Source organism: Anolis carolinensis, chromosome 4 (genome assembly GCF_035594765.1).
Source record: "Anolis carolinensis isolate JA03-04 chromosome 4, rAnoCar3.1.pri, whole genome shotgun sequence".
In the NCBI taxonomy this organism is placed as follows: Eukaryota; Metazoa; Chordata; class Lepidosauria; order Squamata; family Dactyloidae; genus Anolis; species Anolis carolinensis.
Window position 1 is genome coordinate 73,012,941 of NC_085844.1, and position 27,213 is coordinate 73,040,153.

General features: G+C 37.7%; 1 protein-coding gene across 2 annotated transcripts in view; it reads left to right on the forward strand.

The window, feature by feature from the left end:
* Positions 1 to 27,213, forward strand: part of atp9b (ATPase phospholipid transporting 9B (putative)) — a 157,353-nt gene that overhangs the window by 103,331 nt on the left and 26,809 nt on the right. For both annotated transcript variants that reach the window (XM_003219733.4, XM_008108764.3), the window contains exons 12-14: positions 11,022 to 11,182; positions 17,709 to 17,851; positions 26,287 to 26,399. In XM_003219733.4, the coding sequence (XP_003219781.1) occupies positions 11,022 to 11,182; positions 17,709 to 17,851; positions 26,287 to 26,399 (417 nt within the window). The remainder of the gene's footprint in view (positions 1 to 11,021; positions 11,183 to 17,708; positions 17,852 to 26,286; positions 26,400 to 27,213) is intronic.

The window sequence follows — 27,213 nt, forward strand, 5'->3', positions numbered from 1 at the left end:
ATACGAAGATGGAAACAAGACCTTAGCACAAAACCAAATGTCAGTTCTGCCCCTCCCCCCAAGCAATAATATCTCAGGGCCTAGTAACATAACCCACAACATTGTCATCCTCTAAGAGTGGGTTGCTCAGGTATTAGGCTAGGAGTCTGCATACAGCTCCCAGACTGTCAGGACCCAGGCTGCAGGGCACCAATAACCTTACACAGAGGCCAGAATCTATCTAATATCTTTATTAAAGAAATATATAAAATCAATAAAAACAAGTGAAGAATATAGTTCAGAAGCAGACCTTTCAGATAAGGTCAAATATAGTCCAGAAATGTATTGTCCAATATAAGATATTAGAGTTCAAAGTTTTAATCCACTTGACCGAAACACACACTTTGCCAAGCAATAGTGTGGGGAAATAACAGAGTCTTTAAAGTCCAATGAAGCTTGACAACAAGGCTGAATAAACTTAATTCTCGACTAGATCCTTGACTGGAGGCAAGATGAACATGAAGCATGAAACATAGTCCGTGGTAAAAACATGAGACAAAGGCAAGGCTTGAACTTGATCCGGGAAGCAAGGAACTGGGATTACGAAGTCCACACACAATCTCTCTCCTCAAGCTGATCAATTGACTCCGCAAAGTCTCCCTTGCGCGAAACACCTATATTGGGTCTCGTTTTCCCGCCAACAGAATTCTTTCCCTAGAGAACGAGAAGCGAAACCCAACTCTGTCCAGATGCATGACTCCTTAGAATTTCCCAAGGGAAGCAGGCCTAATCAGCCATTTGTTTGGCAGCGATTCTTAGGCTTCTGCGATTAGCCTCCCTGACTCCCCTATCTTTGGTATAATTGTCCCTCCGGGAAAACGGGGGGGAGTTCTGTCCAAGGCTTGTTTGGCTGGATTCTTGTGGGCAAATATCAACATCCTGCAGGTGAAGAGGCTCCGGCTCTGGCTGAACCGGCGAAAATCCCATGTTTTCCTCTTCGTCTGCCACAATAGTACTAGGAACAGGACTACAAGGCCCATGAGTCATCACACAGACTGAACTTTGCCCACTCCTGGTCTAATGTGATATATGTCTACAGTGCCTTCAGCACTCTGTTTTGGACAAACAGGATGGCGTCTATGTCAGAAGAATTAAATTGGACACAACAAATGTTAATACCCAAAACCAATTGGTGAACACTTCAGCCTTCCTAGCATTTTAATTTGGATCCGTGTGCAGCAGTCTTTGAACAACAATAACAAAATCAGAGGTGATTGGAAAGAGAAGCAGCTAAATCTGGATATATCCATTAATTCCAGAATCTTGGCAGTAGTTTGGCGAAGGCAATGGTTTCTTGGCATGCTACACCACTTGATGTCCCAGCTAATAACTTACTTACTTAGTCAATTTCTCGTTATCCAAGTATGATGGTCCTCCCAGTGTAGTGTCTTGGCAGTGAGTAGGTTGGTGACTGGAGTCCTAATCTTGACCCGCATGTTCTTCCACAATGAGGGCATCGAATTCCAGATGGAAGGCGGTCCCGGTCAGGGTTGGCTTGACGCACCTTCCTTTTGACACATTTCTCCCTTTCGCCTTCCATTCGTGTCTCTTCAAATTCCACTGCACTGCTGGTCCCAGCTGACCTCCAGTTAGAGCACTCAAGAGCCGGGGCTTCCCAGTTCTCAGTGTCTATTCCACAGTGTTTAAGGTTAGCTTTAAACCCATCTTTAAATCTCTTTTCCTGTCCACCAACATTTCATTTTCCGTTCTTGAGTTGGGAGTAGTGTAACTGTTTTGGGAGATGGTGATCGGGCATTCGGACAACGTGTTCCATCCCTAGGCTGCCAGAGCCCTGGAATATGAGCAAGCAAGCTGTTTATTGAAGATCATATGCAAGCAATAGCAAATCAAAATTCAAAGTCAATAAAATGGGTTTGAATTCACAAGAACAAAGTACTTGTAAATCCTGAAGCACGAGTCTATAAAAGTTACTCAAGCACATAGTCCAAACCAGATAACAAAGTAAGTCCCAAGAAAGGTATCACGAATAGTCCAAACAAGATATCAAGGATTAATCCAAGGTATGAGTCAGGCTGGAAACACAGGAAGCAAAACTGGAATACAGGAACAAAACTCCAAGTTTAGTCCAAGGTACAGAGTCAATGCTGGAAAACAAGGCAAGAGTCTTGGCTGAAACAGAAATCCAAACTGCAAAATTACTGGAACATTCAACTGGATACACAGGAACAAGAATGAGACTGGGATACAAAGCTGCAGGAAATAATATGGAATTCACTGAAACACGAAGCAGAGATCATCCTCTCTTGGTTAAGCAAAGTTACCTTCTTAAGGGAAATTCAAGGTCCCTTCCCATGAGAAGTCTGCTCATTATTCCTTCTGACATACTCCCTTTCTTTCCTCTGTTGAGTTATCGCCTTCCTTCTATCAAGCTCATTAGCCCTATCCTCCTTATCACTTCCAGAATCAAAACTAGAATGTCCATCTGGCACCAGAAGATCTGACCTCGACTACTTTGAGGAATGCAGTTCAAGCTGCCTACTTGCAACCATTATGTCTCTGATCCCAGAATCCACTGGGACAAACTCTGGCTGCATCTCAGGCCCAAATTCAGAGTCCTCTGAAAAAGCAGGTGCAGGGACAATCACAGGCTGAATAGGCCCAAACTCAGGCTCACCTGACAGCTCAGATGGAGGCTGGACTACAACAACGTGGCCAGTCCAGCGGAGTTGATGGCATAGGAACATCACTTCAATGCTAGTGGTCTTTGCTTCTTCCAGCACGCTGACATTTGTCCGCCTGTCATCCCAAGAGATTTGCAGGATTTTTCGGAGGCAACGCTGGTGGAATCGTTCCAGGAGTTGAGTGATGTCTGTAGACTGTCCACGTTTTGCAGGCATATAACAGGGTTGGGAGGACAATAGCTTTATAAAGCACCTTGGTGTCCATACAGATGTCCCGATCCTCGAACACTCACTTCTTCATTTGGAAGAATGCTGCACTCGCAGAGCTCAGGCGGTGTTGTATTTCAGTGTCAGTGTTGACTTTTTTGGAGAGGTGGCTGCCAAGGTAGCAGAAATGGTCAACATTTTCTAATGTTACACCATTATGCTTTATTCCTGGCATTGCAGATGGATTGGCTGGTGCCTGCTGGAAGAGCACTTTCGTTTTTTCGATGTTCAATGAGAGGCCAAGTTTGTTGTATCCTTCTGCAAAGGTGTTTAGAGTGGCTTGGAGGTCTTCTTCTGAATGCGCACAGATAACATTATCATCGGCATATTGGAGTTCTATAACAGATGTTGATGTGACCTTGGTTTTGGCTTTCAATCTGCTGAGGTTAAATAGCTTGCCGTCTGTCCGATAGATGTTTTCCACTCCGGTGGGAAGCTTTCCATCAACAAAATGAAGTATCATAGCTGTGAAAATGGAAAATTGGGGCTGGGGCAAAAGCACATCCCCGTTTGACACCTGATTCCACCTTAAATGGGTCACTTTGAGAGCCATTGCTGTCCTAGACTGTTGCCATCATGTCATCATGGAGGAGCCACAGGATGCTCACCAATTTGTCAGGGCACCAATTTGTCTCTGATGTTCCAGAGAGAACTATGATGCACTTTGTCAAATGCCTTTGCAAGGCCAATGAACAGAGGTTGATTTTGTTACCTGCATTTTTCTTGGAGCTGTCGTGCAGTGAAGATCATGTCCACTGTTCCTTTGGAGGGTTGGAAGCCATTCTGGGAGGGTGTCTTCTGAGACAGGTAGAAGGCGGTTTGCAAGGATTCTTGCAAGGATTCTTGTGATTTTCCCAGCGGAGGTTAAAAGGGAGATACCTTGATAGTTTCTACAGTCTGTTCTTTCCCCTTTTTTGAGAAGGGTGATGATGGTGACATTCTTGAAGTCTGCTGGGCTTTTCTCGGTCACCACACTTTTTCAATGAGCTGGTGGAGTTGTTGTGTCAGTTCAGGTCCACCCTCTTTAAAGATTTAAGCAGGGATCCCATTAGGTCTGCTGGCTTTGTTATTTTTTTGTTAGCTGATGGCATTGCTGACTTCTTCCAGCCTAGGCAGGGCTTCAAGCTCAGCCCTGGTTTGCTGTTGTGGGATTTGTGAGAGAACCTCTTCAGCCACGTTGGAGCTGTGATTCAGGAGATTGTGGTAGTGCTCTTTCCAACGTATTGCAGTTGATTTTTTTTTTTTGTCTTTCAGAAGTTTGGTTCCATCTGATGAGTGTCGAGGGTGTGTGCCATGATTTCTTGGTCCATAGATGACTTTTGAGACTTTAAAAAATCCCAGCTAATCGGGGTTCTCATGTCTGCACTATTTCAACACTCAACTGGTCATGTACACATATCATGTACACTAGACTAAGACCCCCCCCCCCCCCACACACACACACACTGTTCATGTTTGTTTGCCTTGTATGTAGAACCATCTCATGCCCTTTTCACTCTATTTAATCTCTACCACCATCATTTAGACAAAACTTGTCATCCCATTGGTATAGTCATGTAATTTGCATTTCTATTATACCAAGTAAACCACTTAATTTTCCCCCATAGAATCCGAAGATTGTCATTCATGTATAAGTGATATGCACTTCAGAACACTCTTGAGGTGGGAACATCTTCTGGTAGTTCTATTAACTGAAATAAAAAAAGATGTTTTGCTACCATCAACCGCCTATTAAACAGCAACTTCGAACATTTTGGATTGCATACCACTTTAGAAGTTGTTTAGAAGCCCTGCTAATATGGGCAACACTACTGTGTTAGTGGATTACTGGATTTAGATTTGTGATGCTCATTTGTGAAGCTCACTTAATTAATAACTCAACAATTAAGACACTTCTAAGGATGTTTCAGGACAGTTTTTTTCCAAATTTCTTTCAGCCATGTTTGGCGGTTTTATGAACTACTATGTGTGTGTATTCCAGAAGTTATATGGGTAATGTTATTGTTTCAGGAAACAAAACACCATATAGTTGTTGGGTTTTTTTGTGCGGGTTCTCTGGGTTTTTTTTTTTTGGGGGGGGGGGGGTTGAAGTTCAAAGTGACTCTGGAGGGATGCATCCGGCCCATGGGCCTTAGATTGGGGATCCCTGTGCTAAGGTGTGGTGGAATGTTCATGAACATTTCAATTAAATGTATAAAAGTCAGCACACAAAGTATAGGAACAGGTTGGGCTGTGTACCACTATGGAGGAAGTTCATCAGAAAGACTCAGGTTGCACTATTGGAGTTTTTGTCTACATAGATGGTGCATGAAAAAGCATGTTAGTGATTTATATGAATAAGGAACATGTGAGAGACTGAATTGTCAAGGCAGGTATTACACACATGAATTCATCCTCATATTTGTCTCCATCTGTATAAATAGCAATATATTGCAGTTTGACAAAGCAACAGAATTGTCTTGCATTGCAAAGAGTGTTGTAACATATTTCAGACAGTAACATATTTCCCTTGGGCCGTGTTTGCAACATTTAAAAGTTCTTTGCTTTATGTGAGACTTTGCAGTTACACTGGCTAACATCAGTCTTGAGCACCCTCTACTGTCTGAATTTGTCTGTGTCAATCTCTAGTTTATACTTGTTACAAGTGAAGCACATTTTATATTTCCTATATTGTATGAGAAAATGAAAAAATTGTTGTTGTGGCTGAGAATTCGTATGCTGAAATTTATGAAAAATCTTTTACATTTTTTCAACTGCCTGAGGCTTCAGATTGTACATTTATTTTTGTAACTACATTCCAGTCAAAGTAATTTATTTCACATAACCCCTGTCAATATATTTCTTCCCTGTGTTTTATCTTGTTTTGGTACCATTATAATGCCATATTCTTCCCCCAAAAACATGTTGTTCAGAATCTATTTATAGATGTATAGAACATTTCCCTACAACTGAATAACTTGCATTCTTTTAATTATTCTAACTTAGACATTGTTAAAAATAACCAAATGCTATTGCCACCAAAATGTCATTGTTGTTTAGGGGTAAAAAAAAATATCGTGTTGAAAATGAAAATTTGAACAGTCAGAGTCCAATGCTATATTTTGTTTCTCAGTGCCCAGATTTGATTTGTTTGCCAAATGCTTTATCTTCTTAAAATTTGGAAATGTTAAAAATATTTTTATAAGATCTGATCAAATGCTTGAAATAGGATCTTACTATTCTGGGAAATGTCTAAGTGTTCAGATATTGCTTCCCCTTGCAATTATAAATAATCGTAACAGCATGGGCTAAATACAGTGATTTTTTTCATGTAATTCTTATTTTAGGTCTTTTTCTTTTGTATTTTTTCACCAAAAGCAGAAAGTGCTTTTAAACTGTATATGGCTTGTTGTGCATAAATTTGCATGTTGTTTTGTACCAACCAAACATGAAGTGAGAAGAGTTAAATAGAAAAGATGCATAAATGAATAACTAGCATTAGTTTTGTTACAAGAGTTATAGTCTTAATGTTAGGATTTTCTACATTCTGCAACTAGTTCAATAGAGGTCTTTATTTTGCATGAGAATTATTATATTAATCTTTAAACGTAATTTGAAGGGACTACTTTTTTACATGTTAAACTGATAAAAATTCATTATAGTTGGGGGAAAAACAGCGTATATATGTTGTACAGTAGCAATGTCTTTTTTTTTGAAGAAATATAATATCCTATCTTTAAAACAGATTTTGCTGCCATCAGTTGTTTTTATATTTGTAGAATGCACAAGTATTCTAAGTAACTAACATGTAATGTATTCTAGTGCCATGCATTACGCTTGTTAGCATTTTTCTTCATTCTTACATGATACTGTACATCTGATGATAATTCAGTGTGTCAAAGGAATCATTGGGGAAAAGATTAAGGAAAATAGAAACCAATGCTTAAAACCTGAACCATTTGTTTGATAGACTCTGCATGTTTGCTACTGTGGATTATTAACTTTAAACAAGAAAGCATTCATATGCATCAGTTGTGAGTAATTCAGTTTTAATTATCAGGCTGTCCTCAAATACTGCAGTGGTTTAGATCATTGCACAATATTAGTCAGATTCGTACGTGAGAGAATACTCTGATCAATAGGCAAATTCTTCTTTGGATTTTTATGTTAGAGAAGAATGAAACAAACTTTCCGATAACCTACTGATACTTTGTGGATTAGATTTCCCAACAGCACCCTTTAAAATCCTATTGATACTGCACTGTGAGATTCACATTTTAATTTGGGGGAAAGGTTTCTAGAAATGGATTATGGTATAAGAGCAGATCTTATTAGAATTATTTATTAAAGATGCTTAATGACCTTAACAATTGTTTTGTTTAATTAGCCATTAAAGTTTTTTAAAGAGTGCTATCATGTAACAGCATATTTTGAAAGGTTTTTTATTCTTCATTTTTCCTTCGTTGTTAATAAAACAAATTTGGACACCTCCCCCCTCTTTATTCTGTATTATTTCTTCATGTCCTTATCACCATGGTACTGTATTTCAGAGGCTGGGACACTTACTAATGCAGTGTTTTGAAAATTAACCAAAGAGAAAAGTGATATTTTCTCATTTAAGGAGGACAATGCCATCCTTAGCCTTTATTGTTAGTATAAACCATTATTTTACTAAGAGTGATTAGCTATTTAAAACTTGCTACATAAATTAAAGAGGAACTAAATGGATATGTGATTGTTGCCATTAGTAACATTTTAGATTATACAGGCAATTATTGTGTTCATTATCCTAGAACAGCCCCCTTATAAAAAGTATTGTGGTTGTATTTGGCATTATGTACAAATTTTCCCCGAGAGATTAAAATTTCTAGTGGCATATCTGATTCTGTCATCACAGTTGTTGAGAACAAAGCAAATATTGTGATCAGAGGGTAGAAATCTACAAGTACTGAAAACTGCAAGAAATGTTTGGAATACTTGGCTTTAATTAAATCAACTTCTTTTTCTAATGAAGCAGTTTATTTGTTTTATGTTAATTTTAAACAAGATAACACATTTTGATAACCGTTCAAGGATTAATTCCTTCTTGATAAAAAAAGGCAATATGAGAAATACGGCTAAATAGCAAGTTTCAAACTTAATAGATTTGTTTTATTTATAATTTTTCATATGATGTTTTGTTGTACGTGACTGAAATAAGGTGAAATGATCAATATATGCTTAAGACACACTATTTTCGCAGCTAGTTATTTTAGCTAAAAGAACACATTCACAGGAGGTTAAAACTTTTTACACTTGTTTTTAAAAGTTGTTTAACTGTATAGAATAACTTCCACAATTCGATCCACATTGTCCCCCTCGATTAGGGAATTTTTTTATCCTGTTAACTATCTACATACGTGTATTCAGTGGTCTATGTATAATGTTTGGGGCCATTTCTCAAAGGAAACGTCGTATTCATTTCTGTCAGGTTTTGTCTTGGCTTTTACAGTCTTTCATTGCTATGATGCAGCAAGAAAAGTGCGAGGTGCCGGTTATGCATATTGCAAGACAGTGATTCTTTATTTTATTACACAAAAAAAAGACCAACTCTAGAAGGCCAGATTAAATCATTCCTTTCACTTTTTAATGGGATTTGGATGAATAGAGTAAAATATGCACTTTGCATTCATTGATAGCATCTTTAGGTTGAGGTAATTGAGTCTTTTTCCCTGACTGAATGAATAATGACTTCATCTGATCCTCAGCGAGGCCTGAAACTTAGACCGCCTTTGTCAATGCAAAAGGATCTGGGCTTTGAAACATGCTCTACTTCCCTGGCTTAATTTTTCTTCATTTTAATCCAGAAACCTATTTTTCTCAATAATTCAAGCATAAACTATGTAGTAGTTGAAGCAGCGGAAATTGCAAGATATTTGTTCTCGTTGTGCTGCTTTTTAAATGTAGCTGATAAATCAGCCACTGTGGTCTTCAGCTGCCGAGTTCTCAAGGGAAGGGGCAGCCCCTACGTGAGCAAAGATGCTGGAATTTTCCAGAAGTATTCTAAATATTATTTGTCGATGTATGGTGTCTCCCTCTGAATTTTTATGTCAGGTCTGTCTCTGACAAAAGCTCTGATCAGGGATATTTTCCTGTGAGATCATTGTCTTGCCTAGCCTTCTATTACAATAGTTTATTTATGTTATACTACTCTAGCAGACTGAAGTGTTTTGAACAAATAGCAGTCCTTGGTTTTAAAACAGAAGCATTTGAACAACCATTAGAAGATCATTTGATTTTTTCCTCCAGCTTTTGTATTCTTCTTAAATTCGGTGGGTTTAATTTAATTAAAGTAAGTTAAACTTTAGTTCCAATCGTTTCGGTGGGAACTGGCTTATAACTAACGTCTCATTGATTTTGCTGACATCTCAGCGTACCTTAACATGGATCCAGGCCAATATGTTATTATTCAAACACTTTTAGCTATGATTTGCTTTAATAATATGCCAAGAGGAGAAAATCAGTATAAAGTTAAAAGAATTCACATTTAATGAATTTTCTCATCTGGACCATTATTGAGAGTGGCAACTATAAACAGCTTTCCGGTTGCTTCATATCTGTTGCTTCATATTGCATGCCTTGGGTATAATAGGAGAAACTGAAGCAGAGGCTAGGAATTTCAGCCCTAGGAAACAGTGTGCTGGGAATAACTCATAGGATACCTCTGTCTGGGGAAACCTGCACTTTTAAAACAGGAGAGCAGCATAAATACAAACAAAATGTAGACTGGCTAAAATACATGCTTGTATATTCTTTTCATAATCTCTGTAATATGATTGTGGACATAACTTTCTTATCAAGAACTCGTAAAGTAAGGTCAGTGCATGATGCAAATCTTGAAATGCAAAATTCAGGATTCAGTTTCCTAGGATTTACTGATTTATTTATTGTTTTCATTTTGAGAATGATAAAGGCAGGACAGTTACTGTAATTTTTGTGTTATAGGGCAAGTCACAGAATTGAGCTATTCCTAGCACATGACCTAGATTTATATTATGCAGACTATTGCCTTTTAAACATCACATTGTGCACATAATCCAAAATAAGACCAGTTTTGTTTTCTGAACATTCTCTGTCTGCTCATTTTGCACTGATGACACATTGTCATGGTTCTGGTAAAAATAGCCTAAGTAAGATTTAGTTAAAGCTAAAAGTATTTGGGATTCTTTCAAGAGGGCTGCTTTATTAAAGCGCATCTGCTTATGATAAGTTTATGATGGTCTGTATTCAGCAAAATTATCTGCATTCAACAGAATTGCCTGTTTACTCTTAGTAAAAGTTCTGTCAAACATTGCTTATAAAAGCCCTTTCACTTTCAGAGTAAATTTCCCAAGTTATATTACTGTCTAGGCAGTTCTGTGAAGACTATACCTGTAGACCCATGCATAAAGAATATAGGGTACATCTACATTGTAGAATGAGTGCAGTTTGATACCATTTTATCTATCATGGTTCAATGCTATGAGATCCTGGGAGCTGTGGTTTGATGAGGCACCAGGACTCTTTGGCAGAGAAGACTAAAGGCCTTGTAAACTACAAATCCATTGAGCTATTACAATTGAAGTGGTACCAAACTGCATTAATTCTGCATGTAGAATGATGCACCTATGCATGCTCATAAGCAAAGAACAAGACAACTACTAAACATATTAGAAAAATCACATTCATCCTTACTGCATTTGGTGATACATAAACAAAGTTACATGGAATTTCTTGGGTAAAGCTGATATATTGGCAAATCCCCAAGAAAGTCATATGTCACATAACTTTGAAAGTTTGAAAATGCTAGTCATTAATACATTATTCTGAAAACAATTTTTCTGATCATTTGGTGATCAATTATGTACCAGAAGAATAAGTGCCATTTGCAGTGCCATGCTTAGTCAGATTTAAGGTCATTTGGACAAGGTTATCCCTATTTGTAAATCTTAGGTTTGTTTGGAAAAGCAAAATCCTCTTTTTTAGAGCATATATAATGTTATATTGCATACAAAGATGAAAAAAGCATATCTTTGTTTATATTTATTAATTCTTTTATTTTATTTGCTTTCTTAGGTTGGCTTGCTGGACCTTGAGCTGAATCAGCTAACCAAAGCACTATTCTTGGCTCTAGTTGCACTTTCAGTTGTAATGGTCACCTTGCAAGGATTTGTAGGGCCATGGTACCGCAATCTTTTTCGATTTCTCCTTCTTTTTTCATACATAATCCCCATCAGGTAAGAATGAGAAAAAATTACACATGAATAATTTCACTGTTTTTACTCAACCTTTAGTTGTTATTGTGAAGGAAGTTGGTATTGTCAGGTATTGACAGTGCCATGGAATCTACTGAGACTAACAATTATTGTACAAAATATTTTCTGGAATCTTAGCATTGCTAGTACAAGTCTCCATGTGTTTGGGCCTCCAGTTTCCAGATGACCTAGCCAGCTTGTTTAATGGCTAGGAATCATGGGAGCTGAAGTCCAAAGCTTCTGGAGGGCCACAGGTTGTGCAGGCCTGGCTGAACGTCTACATTAGTAATAAGTTCCAGTGCCCAGAGGACCACTACATTTATTTATTGGAATTACATATCACCTGTCTCCATAAGCAGGGCCCAAAGTGACTTCCAAGGACTGCAGAAACATTTTCAATAAAATTTAAGAATGATTACAATCACTTCAAAAAACATTTGAAGATCAATGAAGACATATAAAGTTTTTTTAAAATAAACTTCCACACACACCCCTCCCCAGTGTATAAATTAAAAGCCTGTTTAACAAAAGTGACTTTGCTGGCAAAAAGAAATTAGGAAGGAGCCCAGACTAGCCTGCCATGGAATGGCATCTGGGAGAGTGGGGGTAGCTACTGGGAAGTCTCTCTTGTCCTTACCAAGTGACCCTGTGATGGTGTCAGGACTGAAATAGAACCTTACTTTGACAATTTTAAAACTCTGACAGTTTTTTTATTGGAATATACATTTTTCCAGATCTCTTGGAGCGAAGCTATAAAGATATTTAATGACCAATAGTTTGAATTGTTCCTGGAAACAAACAGGTAGCCCATGAACCTATTTTAACATGGGAGGTTTAGCTTTAGAAATGCATTCCTAACCACCACTGAAAACAGGTTTCCAAGCTGCAGACATGAAATTTCAGATGAAGTGTAATCCCATTTTGCATCAGCAGAATAATGCATAATATTGCCTTCAAGTCCCAACCTATAGAGGCTATCCAGAAGGCTGAGAGGCCTAGGGGATTTAATGGGAAACATTCTTCCTGTCTTCCATTCTTACCTGCGTTGGTCATCCACCAAAGCAACCAAAGCAGTCCCCATGACAAGACCTGAAGCTAGATTGAAATGTATCTAGACAATCATTTTTCATTCGGAAACCCTTGGAGCTGGCTGGCCACCAGATGATCCTGAACCTTGCCAAGAATGGACTATTAGAGATTGGCCAATAATTATTCAGAACAATGGGGTCCAGAAAAACATGTTCAGTAACAGTCATCCCATGGCCTCTTTAAGATAACATAGTGCATTCACCATTTCCCTTACCCCTTGGCTTATCTCCTATAGCTACTGTCAAGAGTCAGGAAAGGCAATGATCCGGTATACATATGATGGCTCTCACTTTTCCAAGAAACCTGCCCAGATTTTCAGATTGCACAAAATTAAACATATTCAGTAATACAGGAAAAGCAAGGGTCAAGATTACATCCACTGAATCTGTGTCATTTACAGCATCCAAGTCAGAGTGGACTATCATTGCCTTTTTTCAGTGTATTCTGGAATTGCTGCAAGCCACACCGTGCTGTTGCAGCCATTGTTTAGGGTGACCAGACGTGACAGTTTAGAGTTGTTTTAGAGGAGAGGAGTCAGTCGCCACTGCAGCAGCGTCAGGTGGAACTATGTTAATCTCACAATACTGTTTGGTTTCCTCCTATTTGTTTGGGTTCTTGGATTTGTCTTTCCCAGGTCGAATAACCCGTGGTTAGCCAGCTTTGACTGGCACTGGTATTTGAGGTCATGCTCACCCTTGTCTCTTGCTGGCATCGTTCAAGAAATGCATCATTTGTGGCTAAGATTGCAGAGATGGATAGACACCTGAAGTGCCTTTTCCGTCTCAGAGAAGCTCATGTGGTGGCCTCTTGTGACCACTGTCAAGCTTTTACACCTCAAATGAGAAAGAGAATTGTGCTTGAAAGTAGTCTTGTATGTGCAAACCTGAAATGCTGTCTTCTCAGAGGTTGTCTTCATTCAGTATAGAATTGAGAAGATCTCAACATTGGAAGCTTCTTCCACTTCAGCTTTGGGCCCAACCCATCCTGCTGCAAAGCATCCTTTGCAGGAATCATCTTCTGTCCAAACCACCTAAGGTTTTGGTGTTGCTTAACCGGTACCCACCTCTATGTCAGTTTTCAGAAGTAGAAATGAAATCCACTCACCAACACCATAAGCAAAAGAAGAAAAAGCAATCCAAGGACAAATCTCCCTGGTGCGCTTGTTCCTCTGCCTCAGCCTGCTGTGGCCACATTTCTGGTGGTTGAGTCTTCTTCCAGTTCTGACTCTGGAGACGTTTGCTGTTTCCCTGAATCTGTTGAAGTTCCCTCACCTGCTCAACATGCCCAACATGTCACCAGGAATATATCCGATCTTGGATCCTTTGGTTCGGGCGTCCATATCACTCCCTCCTGTTTGACCTTCTGCTTCAACTGTGTTGGCTACAAAGTCACTTCCACATAAATCTTCTTTGCACTGGCATTTGAAATTATCTCAATACAGATCTTCTGGTTCTTCCCCATGCACTAGTTCAAGAGATCATTTTGAGAAATTGCATTTATCCCAGTGTGGTCAAAGCTATGATGGATGTTCTTACAGGCATCATAGCTAGCATAGTAGAAAAAGTTCAAGTTTGAGTTCTTCAGACTCATCATATTATCTTCAAAGAAGTTCTTCATCATCCTGTGATCCAGACTGGTGAGATTCCTGTTGATCAGAAGCTTGCCACTATTGGAACAAGGCTCTAAGTATCATTGAAATTTCATGGCTCCCAAATTCATTGTGACCATCATATAGCCATGGAATGAACTCATCCTTTAACTCATCATACAGTTGCCATATAGGTACTTTTGTAGATTGTCAAGAGGTGATAGTTCCCAAGTGGAACTGCTCTTTAGGGTAGTCTGGTGATTTTGTTCCATACATGTCTAGTTCCATATGAACAATCCAATACTGTTTACAGATTATTGAACTTGTAAACTTGCTGAGAGACTATGATGGTTGTTTTAATGAGATTGATTTAAGAAGCTTCACAGCTGAGATAGCATTTTAAGTGTCTGAATTTGTTAAATCAAGAAATAGAGGAAAAATGTATTAGCATTGTCTGTCATTCTGCATTGACAGTCCTTCTTTTCCATTTTAGGATTATGAATGTATACTAAATGCTGTTCATTGGGTCTAAAGCTTAGTTTAAGGTTTTTGATGAAATTTAAGTAAAAGACTGCACTGTCTATCAGTTTTCCATGCAGACGTTAAATACTGCCATTTGAGACAAACTTGATATACTTTCTCAGCAACTTGTGTAAAAAGCCTCCAGCAATATTGGAGTAGGAACTTTTAGTTTTGTGTGTATCACGTTAGAATCCTGGTTTGCAGTCTTCATAACGATCTGTGTAACCTTTTATGTAGCTGTTTCTGTTAAAAGGTTAGCAGCATTTATCTAAAGAAAAAAGAGTGGAACAGTTATGGCATCATCAAATGGAAATAAGATTAACATTCAAGGATTCTCTCTCACTTTAGTGAACTTTCCTGTGGTTGATAGAATGGGTGTTTCTCTTACCACACCCATATAGCATGAAGAGTGATGTACAGATTTTTTTTGTTTCAGTTGATTAGAATGCAAGATGAATTGGACAAAAGGCTCCATTCTACTCCAGAATGAGTCCTTGGTAAAAACACTCATTCACTCTTAATGCACTTTCACAAAAGAAGACATGAGAATTAATAAATGTCTGTGTAAAGATATGTCTTGATGTTTTAATAACTGTTTGAAGTTTGTTTGTTTCTGTGAATTAGCTAGCTTCATTTTGCTATTCATTGCAAAAGAATTACTGTGCATGAGAAATACGTGTATGCCTTTGTCCTTGTGTGAATAGCTTTGCTGGATATATCCAGTCTTCTGTTTTCTTTATTTAAAAAAAAAGTTTTAACAGACTAACAGATGAAACTCAAACTCAATTGCTCTGATTCTGAAATTCAGTTGACATTTCCCATTACTTGAATTTGGAAGTCTTGGCAATTGTTTGAATGGAGAACCTAAACTCAAATCTCAGAACCAAGTGGCTGCATTGAATGGGGAAGGTACAGCACAATAACCACTTGCATCCTACCAGCCCCTTTTGTATGGCCTCCAAATTTATTTATTTATTTATTTATTTATTTTTCAAACTTATATGCCGCCACTCCCCTAGGGCTCGGGGCGGCTTACAAGAACCGGCTAAAATCAACAATTTAAAAACATCTTAAAACATCTTTAAAACATCTTTAAAAATATCTTAAAAACATCCTAAAAGCACCGGACATTGCTAAAATATTTGAAAATTTGTGTATACACATACTAAAATAGTGCCAGTCATCTCCAAATGACACAGTGTGGGGCAATTTGTCTTTCTGAAAATCTTCTAAAAAGATGAATATAAGCTAACCATGTGATGTTGCATAAAAGAAGTCAAATGTTATTTTAGCCTGCATTAGTAGAAGCATATTATTCTAATTCAAATAGTCTCACTACATACTGCTCTGGTGAGATCTCATTTGGAATACTGTAGTGAATTCTGGGTGCCTCATTTAAAAAGGGATATAGACAAGTCAGAGCTGGTTCAGAGAAGCGAAACAAGGATAATAAGAGGTATGGAGAGCAAAACATTATGAAAAAAAGTTGAAGAAGCTGGACTTGTTCAGCTTTGGGAAGAGGAGGCTAAGGGGTAATATCACTGCAATTTTTAAATATTTTGAGAGCTGTCACAGAGAGGATAGGGCAGATTTGTTCTCTGATGTCCCAGAGGTAGGATCAGATCTTGTGGTTTCAAGGTACAGGAGGGACTGGCAGTGTCTAGAGAGGTGTTTCATTCTCTGAACATCTCCAAAGAGTCTGGACAGTTACGTGGTGGGGATGATTTTGTAGGAGATCCTGTGCTGAGCAGACAGTTGAACTTGACAACCTGTAAGATCTCTTCTGTTATGATTCTATGAAAACTCGAAAGTGCCAACTGGACTTCGAATTCTAGTCCATTTCAGATTGCATTTTCAGCTGAGAACGTGCTGGTGTAGCCTGCTGCTGTGTGCTGAGAGAAAAGATCATTGTGCCCACTTAGGGATCAGGCATGCAGTTTATCCACACCTTTAAAGTTCAGTTCTGGTTCTTTTGGTAATGTATGTTGAGACTGAATTTTAGGTTTTGATTGTGTTTCATGTTTTATGCTTTATTTCCAATACTACATCTCTTTTACGAACTGCTCAGAAATCTGCTGGTAATGAGTTTACTTTATAAAAAAATAAGCAGGCAGGCTGGTAATGTTCTGATTTCATTTTAAAACTTCACATAGCTTCTTTATATCTTGCTAGGTAACAGTTTTGACATTATCTTCCATATATGATTTAGAGCATCATGCGTATTTATTCTCACCAGGCCTTTTTTTGTGTCAGCATCTGAAAAATACTACTTTGAGGAAGTATATAAGGCTTTCTGATTATTTAACCATTATTGGCATGCTGATGGAAAGTTGAACAACATGATTGTAACAGTCATGTGAAGTTGGCAGCAGCCTGTATGTAATCAAACATCTATGAGAGCTTAAAGTGCTACCCATCAAATATCATGCAATTATTTTTTAAGACACTGTTGGAAAATAATTTCTTATAATTCCTCAGTATTTCTTTTGCTGCAACAGATCAATTCTTCTTCTATCATGCTTTCGCTATGGAATTTTATTTGGGCTAAAGGCAGCTGGAAGTTATTGTACATGACACTACAAAACTATTCTAAGTAAATCATTGAGTGAAAGGATACTATTAGCCCATCAGGAGATGAGCATTCGGCAACGCTGGCAAGGTAGTGACTAAGAGGGTAACATAACATTATCTTAGGGCCTTTCCAAATAACTTCTTTTTAGCACAGTAATTGCACAGTTGTGAGATGTTGCACAGAATCCTGACATCTGTCTTCAAGATAGTGCATTTCCAGTAGTTTCTCATTTCCCAACGCTCCAGAGTACAGTATTTTGTAGCTAAGAGAATGTATTTTTTTCCTATGACTTGGAAGCAATCTGAAGACCGAAAATAGAAAAGAATGCAGTACAAGTGGTTAGGATGCATACATTTTCATAATCTGCTCCTGAATTCTGAAACCTGGTTTCTTTCTTTAAAAAAAAAAAACTGTGCCGAACTAGAACTAAGAATTATAAGTGTAATAAATAATGCACCTAGTTGATCTAGTTTCAGTTGTTGTATAAAGTCCAAACTATCATTAATAACAAATTGCAACGTAGAAGAACATGCTGGACCACTCTAACAACCATCATGTCAGACTACACAGAGAATTGAAATTCACAAGCATGTGGACAATTTCAACAGAAAGGAGGAAACCATGAAAATGAACAAAATCTGGCTACCAGTATTAAAAAACTAAAATCACTACAGAGTTGTATTGTTAAAGTCAGGGGCATATTATATAGTTATATTTTAATGTGGTTTTTTTAACAGTTTACGAGTGAATCTAGATATGGGTAAAGCAGCCTATGGATGGATGATCATGAAGGATGACAATATACCCGGAACTGTTGTCCGAACTAGCACCATACCTGAAGAACTGGGGCGTCTGGTGTATCTACTAACAGATAAAACAGGTATACCCTTGACATTCATTCTGTGGATGAACTTAAAACAGTATTTTCTGCTGAAGTATTTCACTCTGATTGTTGTCAGATTAATAACTGCTGTAAAATCTGTGTTCATTAATTAAAATAAATGAATTTGGACTATAAATATCTCTTATCTCATAATGGATGATGATGATGATGATGTTATTTTTATATCCCGCCGCTATCTCCCCAAAGGGACTTGAGGCAGCTTACAAGCGGGACCAAGCCCAGTGACAACAGAGTAAACAACTAAAAACACATTGAAAACATAATAAATAACAATCTAATTAAACAATTAAAAACAGTAAAGTATAAAAACATTACGTAGAATCCCTGTGCTATAAGCCTGGTCCAGAAGTTGTAAATCAGGAAAGTAGAATTTACAGTTCCCAAGTCTATTCTAACCTCCCCAGAATCTAGCCCTTTGGAGTGGGAAGTCTGCCTTGTGCATCATTCATGAAGCAGGAGATATATTACACATAGGAGAACCTGCTCTTCTCTTTGTTCGGAGATAGCAATGTGGTTCCTATCACATATCATGGCAGTTGAAACTTGGACAGTGTTTTGTCACTCCAATTTGGCCAAGTTCTTTTATTCAAGCACAGAAGAAAAGGCATAGAAAATATCTAAATGGGTATTGGGGAAGGGAACATCCAGATAGTGACAAGAGAAATGTGGTCATTGGGACCAAAAGAGTTCTCTGGTCTTACTGTAAGCTGTTTTATGACATTGGTATTTGCACAGTAGTTTAAAAGATTTTTGACCAGCGCAGAAATGGTGTCCCACTTCACTACTGATGTCTGGATTTTTGACTTAAAATAAATTGGTGTGACTTCTTTAGATCACCCAAGTTAATGGGATTGTCCCACTTACCCACATGCCAAAAGAGGCTTCTCCACATGGAAAATGAAAAGAGAATAAAGAAATGTCTTGCAAAAACCTTATGCCCTGGCTCTAGTTTCTCTTGAAATGATTAAGTATTATTTGTAGAATCTAAGGAGCATTACATTACTAACATAATTGCAAGGTAGTCCTTTGTATGATTGTAAATTGGGTTTGTGCTTCATCAATAAGTTTTTTGACAAGAAGCGTCCATCACAGTGGCTCTCTCATTTGCCACAGCAGAATAGAAAATGAAGTATCCCAATAATTGCATTATAGTTTCCTTATTGTGGGACAAGAAAGCAATGTGGTATAATTAGGTTTGATTGGAGTGCATGTTTCCGGTAAGATCTGAAATTAATGATGTTGCTATAGTGACACATCTGCGGCCACCAGTGCGTGAAACATAAAGTAATTCATTCGACAAGAGAAGACATCTGTTAACTGCAAGGATGCAGAGCATATTGACACTGACCAGAAATACTAGACGTTATGTGATAAATGAACAAATGATGCTGAAACAGGAGGACAGATAATTTGTACTTAATCTGCTGGGAGAACTTTAATCTTCTCACTGGTTGCATTTGACAATAGCATTGTTTAAAGAACAATGCTGTAGAGAACTCATAAATTTTAAAACTTAACTCAGGGTGCAGCCTATTAAAGCAATACATTAATTCCTTTGTTAGGGAGTTTTTATCTTCATGTAGAACAAAGCCATTACTAAAAACACCCACTAAAACAACAGGTTCTTTAGACTCACATTTTAATTATAGCATCCATTACCCAAAATGCCAGGTTGTTTGGACTTGAATCACATATAAGTTTGACAGAAAGGCGTCATCCATTATTGGGGGGAGGGGATGTTTCCAGTATTTTCCTAGGGCAGCAGAGCATGACATTTTAATCTCTGCAAGGCACATGAACATCTAACAACAACAAGGAAAAAAACAGAAAGATAGTTTGTAATATTTATTGAATGTATTTGACATCAAGAGTGCAAGGCTACGGCTCCCTGACAGCAACCACAGTATTCAATTATAACAAATAAAAACCATCTTCCAAGCACAGTTATTTACTAATGCATACGCTTGCATTTGAGTGCTGTAATTAACATTTTAGCGGCTGTGTGGACCAAATGAGATACTTAACACATGTAATAGTTGAACAGATGCATGGAGTAATGGAATTCATAATCTTCTGGGGAAGCCCTGTATTAGGGACTAATGTGTTAACACTAGAGATTTGTTTTTAAAATTTATTCAGAGTTAACATATGTTGGAGTTATATTAAGAATTGTTTAAGAAAATCCAGTGTACCATTTTAAGAGATAAATGTAACCCAGAGACTTACTGTCTTGGATATCTGCAGTTAGGGCCAGAATCCATTGAAGGGACTTCAGCTGTTTCAACTTCTCTGCATTTGAGGAGGCTTAGTGTTGAATTCTTGTGCTACTGATCTAAACTAATAGAAGAGGAACGTAATAATACCCACCTCTTCCATAACTAATGGAAAAGTATGGGTTAGTTAGACTAAGTTAAACAGTCTCCTTAGTTTAATTTGAGGCAGGCAGTTAATATATTTTTGTTGCACATGATTTTCTTTCCTTAATTTGGCCATGTGTGATTGTTTAAAGTTTTTAAATTATGTTATTGTTTTAAGTTGTATGTGATCTTTGGGACCATTTCTGAGCTAAAAGGCAACTTTGAAATCATTTAAGTCACCCCTCGAAAGAATTCAAACGATGTGAATCCCCACATGTAGTTCACGTTCAAGTTAAGCGAAATTATTGGCATAATACCCCAAGCTGCAGTAGGAGCTTTCTTTTCCATATTACTCATACTAGACTGCAACCTGTCTTCTACCATCCTGTAGAAGGAAAAGATGATACAAGGGATAAACTTTTTCAAATCTTTCATCAGATCTTTCTATAAATGGAGAATGTGATGAGGCAAAAGTCTGAATGCAAACTTTTCTGTTTACTGCTTCAAGTTGTTTTTGACTTGTGACACACAGCACAGAGTTTTCTGGAGCTAAGAGAATGTGACATGCCCAGTGGGTGGCGGAGTAGGGAATAAAACTCTGTTCTCCAGAGTCATGGTCCAATGCTCAAATCTATTTTCAGAAACCACCACCTTCTCCTTCTCATTATTATTATTATTATTATTATTATTATTATTATTATTATTATTATTATTATAGGAAAGGTTTGTTGTTTTTATTGAATCCCAAAACAGCTGTATGAAACATTTTAAAACGGAAATACTGTAATTTGAAAACTGGTAATAAGAATAATAGTCACAACAGAAGTACTGATAATTCTGGGCAAAATATCAACCTTTGATTGCTAGCTTTTTTGTTTTTTGAGGAATCGTGTCTAATGTCAGCCCGTTGTTGCTGTTGGGTCCATCTTGGTGTTGTTGATCCAGCTATGACAAATCTTGTCATTTTAGCACATGAGTGCAATTCCTTTTAGGAGCCCATAACCCAGTGCTTATTGTTTCTCTTCTCTGAGGGAACAAAATCCTCACACAGATTTCTCAAGGGGAGCTGGGGCAAAACATCTTACTCAGGCCCCTTCTAAATGCCATATAACCCAGTTCAAAGCAGATAATCTGGATTTTATATGGCGGTGTAGAAGGGGCCTTAGTCCTGTGTGAGGATTTTGTTCCCACAGAGAAGAGAAACAATAAGCACTGGTTTATGGGCTCCTAGGAGGAATTGCACTCATATGCAAGAATGACAAGATTTGGATTATATTCGTCTGCACAGCCATATAATCCAGTTCAAAGCAGATAATCTGGATTTTATCTGGCAGTGTAGAAGGGGCCTCGGTTCTTTTTTGTGGTTATTGATGCAGCAATAACGTCAGGGCAAACTTTCTCTGAGGAGGTTTTTTTGTTTTGTTTTGTTTTTGCTTGGCAAGTTGTATAGTATTCCTCTTCTTTTCCTTATCTTGAATATTCCCTTTCTCTATTTCATTTTTAGTTTTGTCTTAGTCACACTGAACTTTGTGTGAACTTACCACTGGGTTTTCTTTCTCTAACCTTTCCCATGTACGTATAATGCAGCAGATTTCATTTAAGAAGTGCCAGCAGTTGTTAATGCCACCAGAGTCTGGTATAATTTGATGGAGAAACCCCCTTCTAGTTTCTGTTAGCATTCCAGAAAGGAAATGGCCACCTTCTTTCTTTTTTTCGGACATAGTTTGGAACTTTTACAGGGCAGCAGTATCCCCCCCTTTATTCATCCATCCATAATTTACTAGCAGTATTCTTTCTGAGTTCATATGGGCTCATCTCTTCGTAGAACTGACACCCAAAGCATTCTGAAGAAATGTCATTTAACTATTGGGCTTGGTTTAAGTGGATACAGAGACATTCTGGCCTGTGGCCTGGCTCATTCCTACCAGATAAGAGCATGATACTACTTTTGCCTCTGTGGAACCTTGTGAACAAAACAAAATTCATATTGCTTATCTGTAATAATGAATAAGGTTTCTAATATCCAGTACAGTTGCTTTTCAGATACTAATGTGGCTAATGGGAGATAGAATCCAATGATTCTGAAGGGCCACGCATGTGCTTTTCTTGCTGCATATATGTTGAATGCTGTGCACTCCTCTATTTGCAGCTTCCGTTCAAATCATATGAGAAAAGCCTATTTGATCTTTGAACTAGGTGGAGTTTGTAAGTTATCCAAGTTGAACCATTTTAGTGATAATCTTATGAAATAACCTACCGTGTTTCCCCGAAAATAAGACAGTGTCTTATAGTAATTTTTGCTCCCAAAGATGCTCTAGGTCTTATTTTCAGGGGATGTCTTATTTTTCCATGAAGAAGAATTCACATTAATTGTTGAACAAAAAAATGAACATTTATTATATACTGTACATTAGTTGTCATCACAAACCAGCATAACCAGACAAACTGTGAATCCTATCAAGAATTTCTTGTTACTACCATTAATTCCATGCCCAACACTCTACGGTACGTATATTTACCGATCCTGCATGCTCTGGTGTTCTGTTCGGCGGGCATGCTTCCAAACAAAAACTTTGCTAGGTCTTACTTTCGGGGGAGGCCTTATATTTAGCATTTCAGCAAAACCTCTACTAGGTCTTATTTTCTGGGGATGTCTTATTTTAGGGGAAACAGGGTATGATGTCTTCAAATAAGTAGCCCCGTTACTGTCTTTTGGCATAATGAAGAGGAATGGAAGGAGTGGGAAAAGAACAGGTAATGCCTTTAAGACAAACTGGCTTTTATAAATATAAACTCACTTCTTTGATTCAGTAGATACTGCATTCAAAGCAGTTGCATATATGCACAGTAGCTCATGTTAAAATAATAATTTAAGGTCCTGCCATATTTGTTTGTTCCATTCCTTCTTCATTTTAATTAAAATATTTGTAAGAATTCAAGATATCTTCAGAAAGTTTGTAAAGACCCTAGATTATCCATTTCATGGGGTTAGTTTATACAAGTGATTTCAAGATCATTCACTACATGGAAGAAATAATGTTGTGATTAGGAGCTGCAGAAATCGTGCTTATGGGGTGAATCTGAAATATATTCTCTCTGTCACAGTATGTCTGTGTATAGTGTATATATAAATGTTATCAAGTTGTGAAGAGATTGCTTTTCTAAAAATATGCAACAAACTGATTTGTTCTGATAATTGCATAAATGAGAGTGAGCTATGAATATTATAAAAAGCTATGAATATTATATAAAATTATATAATTTATAATTGACGAGATTCAGTATTCAACTAACATGAGCACAAATAGAGGTGCCTTTTGAGCACAGACGCTGGATGTTAACTGTCTAAACAATATCTAATGTCTGAACAGTAATTATCATACATTTGTAGCCTCCATCCTTCCTATGACTTGCTGTGTTTAACTTACATTCTAAATGAGGGCACAAGATCAAGAATAAGTCTTCATTCTTTAGAACGGGAAGTTTTCTGTTCTCTGAAAGGATCTTGAGCTATATTTTATGTTAGCAGCCTTCAACTGCCACAATAGATTGCAGGAGTTTCTTGTTATTCCATAGCTTTCAATAACCATATGTTGACACTCTTTAAAATAGAAATAATTGAACTGAAGTAATTAATAATCCATCCTGGGCAATTGTTAAATGAGTACATGGCTTCAATCCCACCATGATTTAAAGAATGATATCTTTCATCCTGCACTGAAGCTTAAATAATACATATCCAAACTTCCTTGACTGAATCAGCAGATGAACCTGTCCAGTGATGACTTTCAGGCATGTGTCTTATTGCCAGACCCTGCAATGTCCACCCTTCAATTAAAGCTTTCTTAAAGTCAAGGATGTCACTGTTGACTGGTGAACATAATGTCACTCTTTGACTGACAACCTGTAGTTTCTTAAAGATCGGAAGTGATCGCTAAAAGCATACTATTTATGTTGATTGTGAAATTCAAGGCTTTGTGCCGATTACAGGCGACATTGGTTGAAATGGGAAGATAATTTCCAATGACCCATTTGAAACAGCATGGAATCTCCTTTATTTTTCTGAGGTCAAATATAGTTTTGTTGGGGAGAAGTATTTTACATTTCTTCTGATCAAAAGGCTATAAAGGAGACTATTCTTGATTAATATTAATATGATCCAAAATGGTAAAAGCTTGGATATTGTGCCCTATGAGGAGCAGCTTAGGGAGCTAGATAGGTTTCACCTGGAAAAGAGATGTTTAAGTGGTAACATGATCATCATTCGCTAATATTTGAAGGAATGCAATTTGAGGATGAAAACAGCTTGTTTTCTGCTCCTTCAGAAAAAGCATCTGCACTGTAGAATTAATGTTGTTTAACACTACTTTAACTCCATCGCTCAATGAAATCCTGAGATCTGTATTTCAATGAGGTAAAATAACTCTTTGCCAGATATATAACCATCTAGAACAAAAGTAGTGGGTTCAAACTACAGAAAAAGAAGTTCAATCTAAACATTAGGAAGAACCCCCTGATAATAATAACTGTTCAGCAGTGGAATATGCTGCCTCAGAGTGTAGCGGAGTCTACTTCTTTAGAGGTTTTTAAGCAGAGGCTGGATGGCCAACGTCAGGAGCGTTTTGACTGTATATTCCTGCATGGCCTTGTAGTTTCTTCCAGCTCTATGATGCTGCAATCTTCAAGGGTTAGGTATACAGTGTTACCCCGCTACTTCACGGCTCGCATATCGTGGACTTGCTGTTTGGCGGGACATTTTTTTTTAATTTACCCCATTGCTGCCACCTTGCTTCGTGTCTGCCATGTTGCTCTGGCTGCCTCTGCTCCTGCAGCCAGGGAAGAACGAAGGTCACTCTGCCCGGTAAGTGAGTGAGCGAGGAAGGGTGGGTGAGAGGTTGAGGGGGGCGGCAGTGGCGGCAGGAGCCTGGAAGAGGCAACCAGCCTCCTGTTTCTGCCTCCACTCCAGCAGCCACGCCGGGAAACGTGGAGGACTCGGAAGAGGGGATGGGACTCATGGAGGACTCATGTGGCATAGAGTGCCTTCCTTGGGACTGTACCTGCAAGGATTTTGGACTCTTACCTACCTTGGAAACAACTTTTGGAACTTTCTCTTTTTTAGCTTTGCTTATTTTTATATATATTCTTATCTAAATAAATGTCTACTTATTGGATTATCTGGACAGTGTGTGGTTTGTGGTGAAAAGGTGTTTCAGGGCTCTAGTGCAACATTCAGAGGGAAGAGGAAGTTACTGCAGATAAATCCCTTATCACTCAGATTGTCCAGCAGACTCCACGGTTGGGCCAGAATACTATTTGTTAATAGAAGGAATTTACATTAATGGAAGAGAACCCATATCCAACCTGTCTGTCTGTCTGTCTGTGTTTGTCTGTATTGCTAAACTACAAATAATCCATATTTAAGTTTCAACATAATTTCACAACTAAATTGAATTTTTTGATTATCCCATTCAGATGAGGTCATAAGATATACAATATTTTGTATGCTGGAATCATTAAAATTGTCCATAGCTACTAATCATAGGACCATATATTAACTGCCTTATCAGGGCACTGTGCCTCTCAATACCAATTGTTGGAAAACATGATCAGGAGATTGCATGTCAGCTTCCCATAGACATCTGACTCAGTACTGTTGGAATCACATGCCTGGCTGTATAAACCTTTGTTGTGATCAAGCAGAATTTTCTTTATCAGGAATATAGTACAGATGGAAATGGGCTATAAGTCTATATTAACCCAATTTAATGATTCTTTGCATCCAGAGATTCTTGCCAAACAACCATAGTTTTCTAGTGCCATTAAAATTCTTTCCTTTCCAGTTCTTCCTAAGAATACTGAAGTTTGACAGTTTTATTCAAAAGTTGAAACTAATTCAACCAGCATTTTAGTTCTATTTATTCAAGTGTTCATATTGTAAATTTGGCTGAGACTTACAAAGCAAGAAAATGGAAGGTTCTATGCAGCTGTAAATTGTCCCTCTTCAAGACAATGAACATCAATACTTAATATCTATATTTAATTTTTTTGCTTCAGGTACTCTGACTCAGAATGAGATGATATTTAAGCGCCTCCACCTTGGCACTGTGTCATATGGAACAGACACAATGGATGAGATTCAAAATCATATTGTTAATTCCTATTCCCAGGTATTTAGTACTTCTCAGTTAATCTCTTACTATTATTCTAATTCTTTCAGTAGGGGAAAAATAAGTGTATCATGAAAGAATCATAAATTTTAATAATGCATACAGCTACATAATGCAATATATTTCAAAGATATGTAAAATTGCCAGTATAGAGGAATTGATTTCATAAGAGCTTTACAAAATGGTGAATTTTGTTAGATTTGTGTTTACATTAAATATTTTCTGACATATGGCATTTTCCCAACAACTGCGGCAAGAACGTTTGCCAGTCTTCACTACAGAGATGGATGAAGAATGTGTCTCTTGAAATAACAGCAGTGGTGACAACTGGAACACTCTTTTCTTACCACAACATGCTTTATATCATTTCAAACCAGGCTGTTAGTGATTAGATAAGCAGATGAAAACATATAGCCACTATTGCCCTTGGAACCTATAGTGACGGTGTTTTGCTGGCATGAAGGTCTTCAGCAAGCTGTGTTTCACAGCTATTCTCTTTTTTAGTGGCAGAAGCTAATGTGTCTCAAGCTAAAATGTAGTGTCTTGTGCTGCAGAAATATTGATTATTTGTTTAGGCCTGTTCTTCCGTGTCATTTTTGCAAAGCTTCTGTTTTACAACTGTTCAAAAATTCAGTTCAGTATTGTATGACATCTTGAAATAACTTCAGACTAAAGTAAATACACAAGTGTAACTTCAATCCAAAAGTAAATAATACTTGCTCAAATCATACATTCAGTGAACTATCCTTTAAACTAAGGCCTGTCAGGTCATAGTTGAGCATTATTGTACCACTGCACTGGGCAATAATTTCAG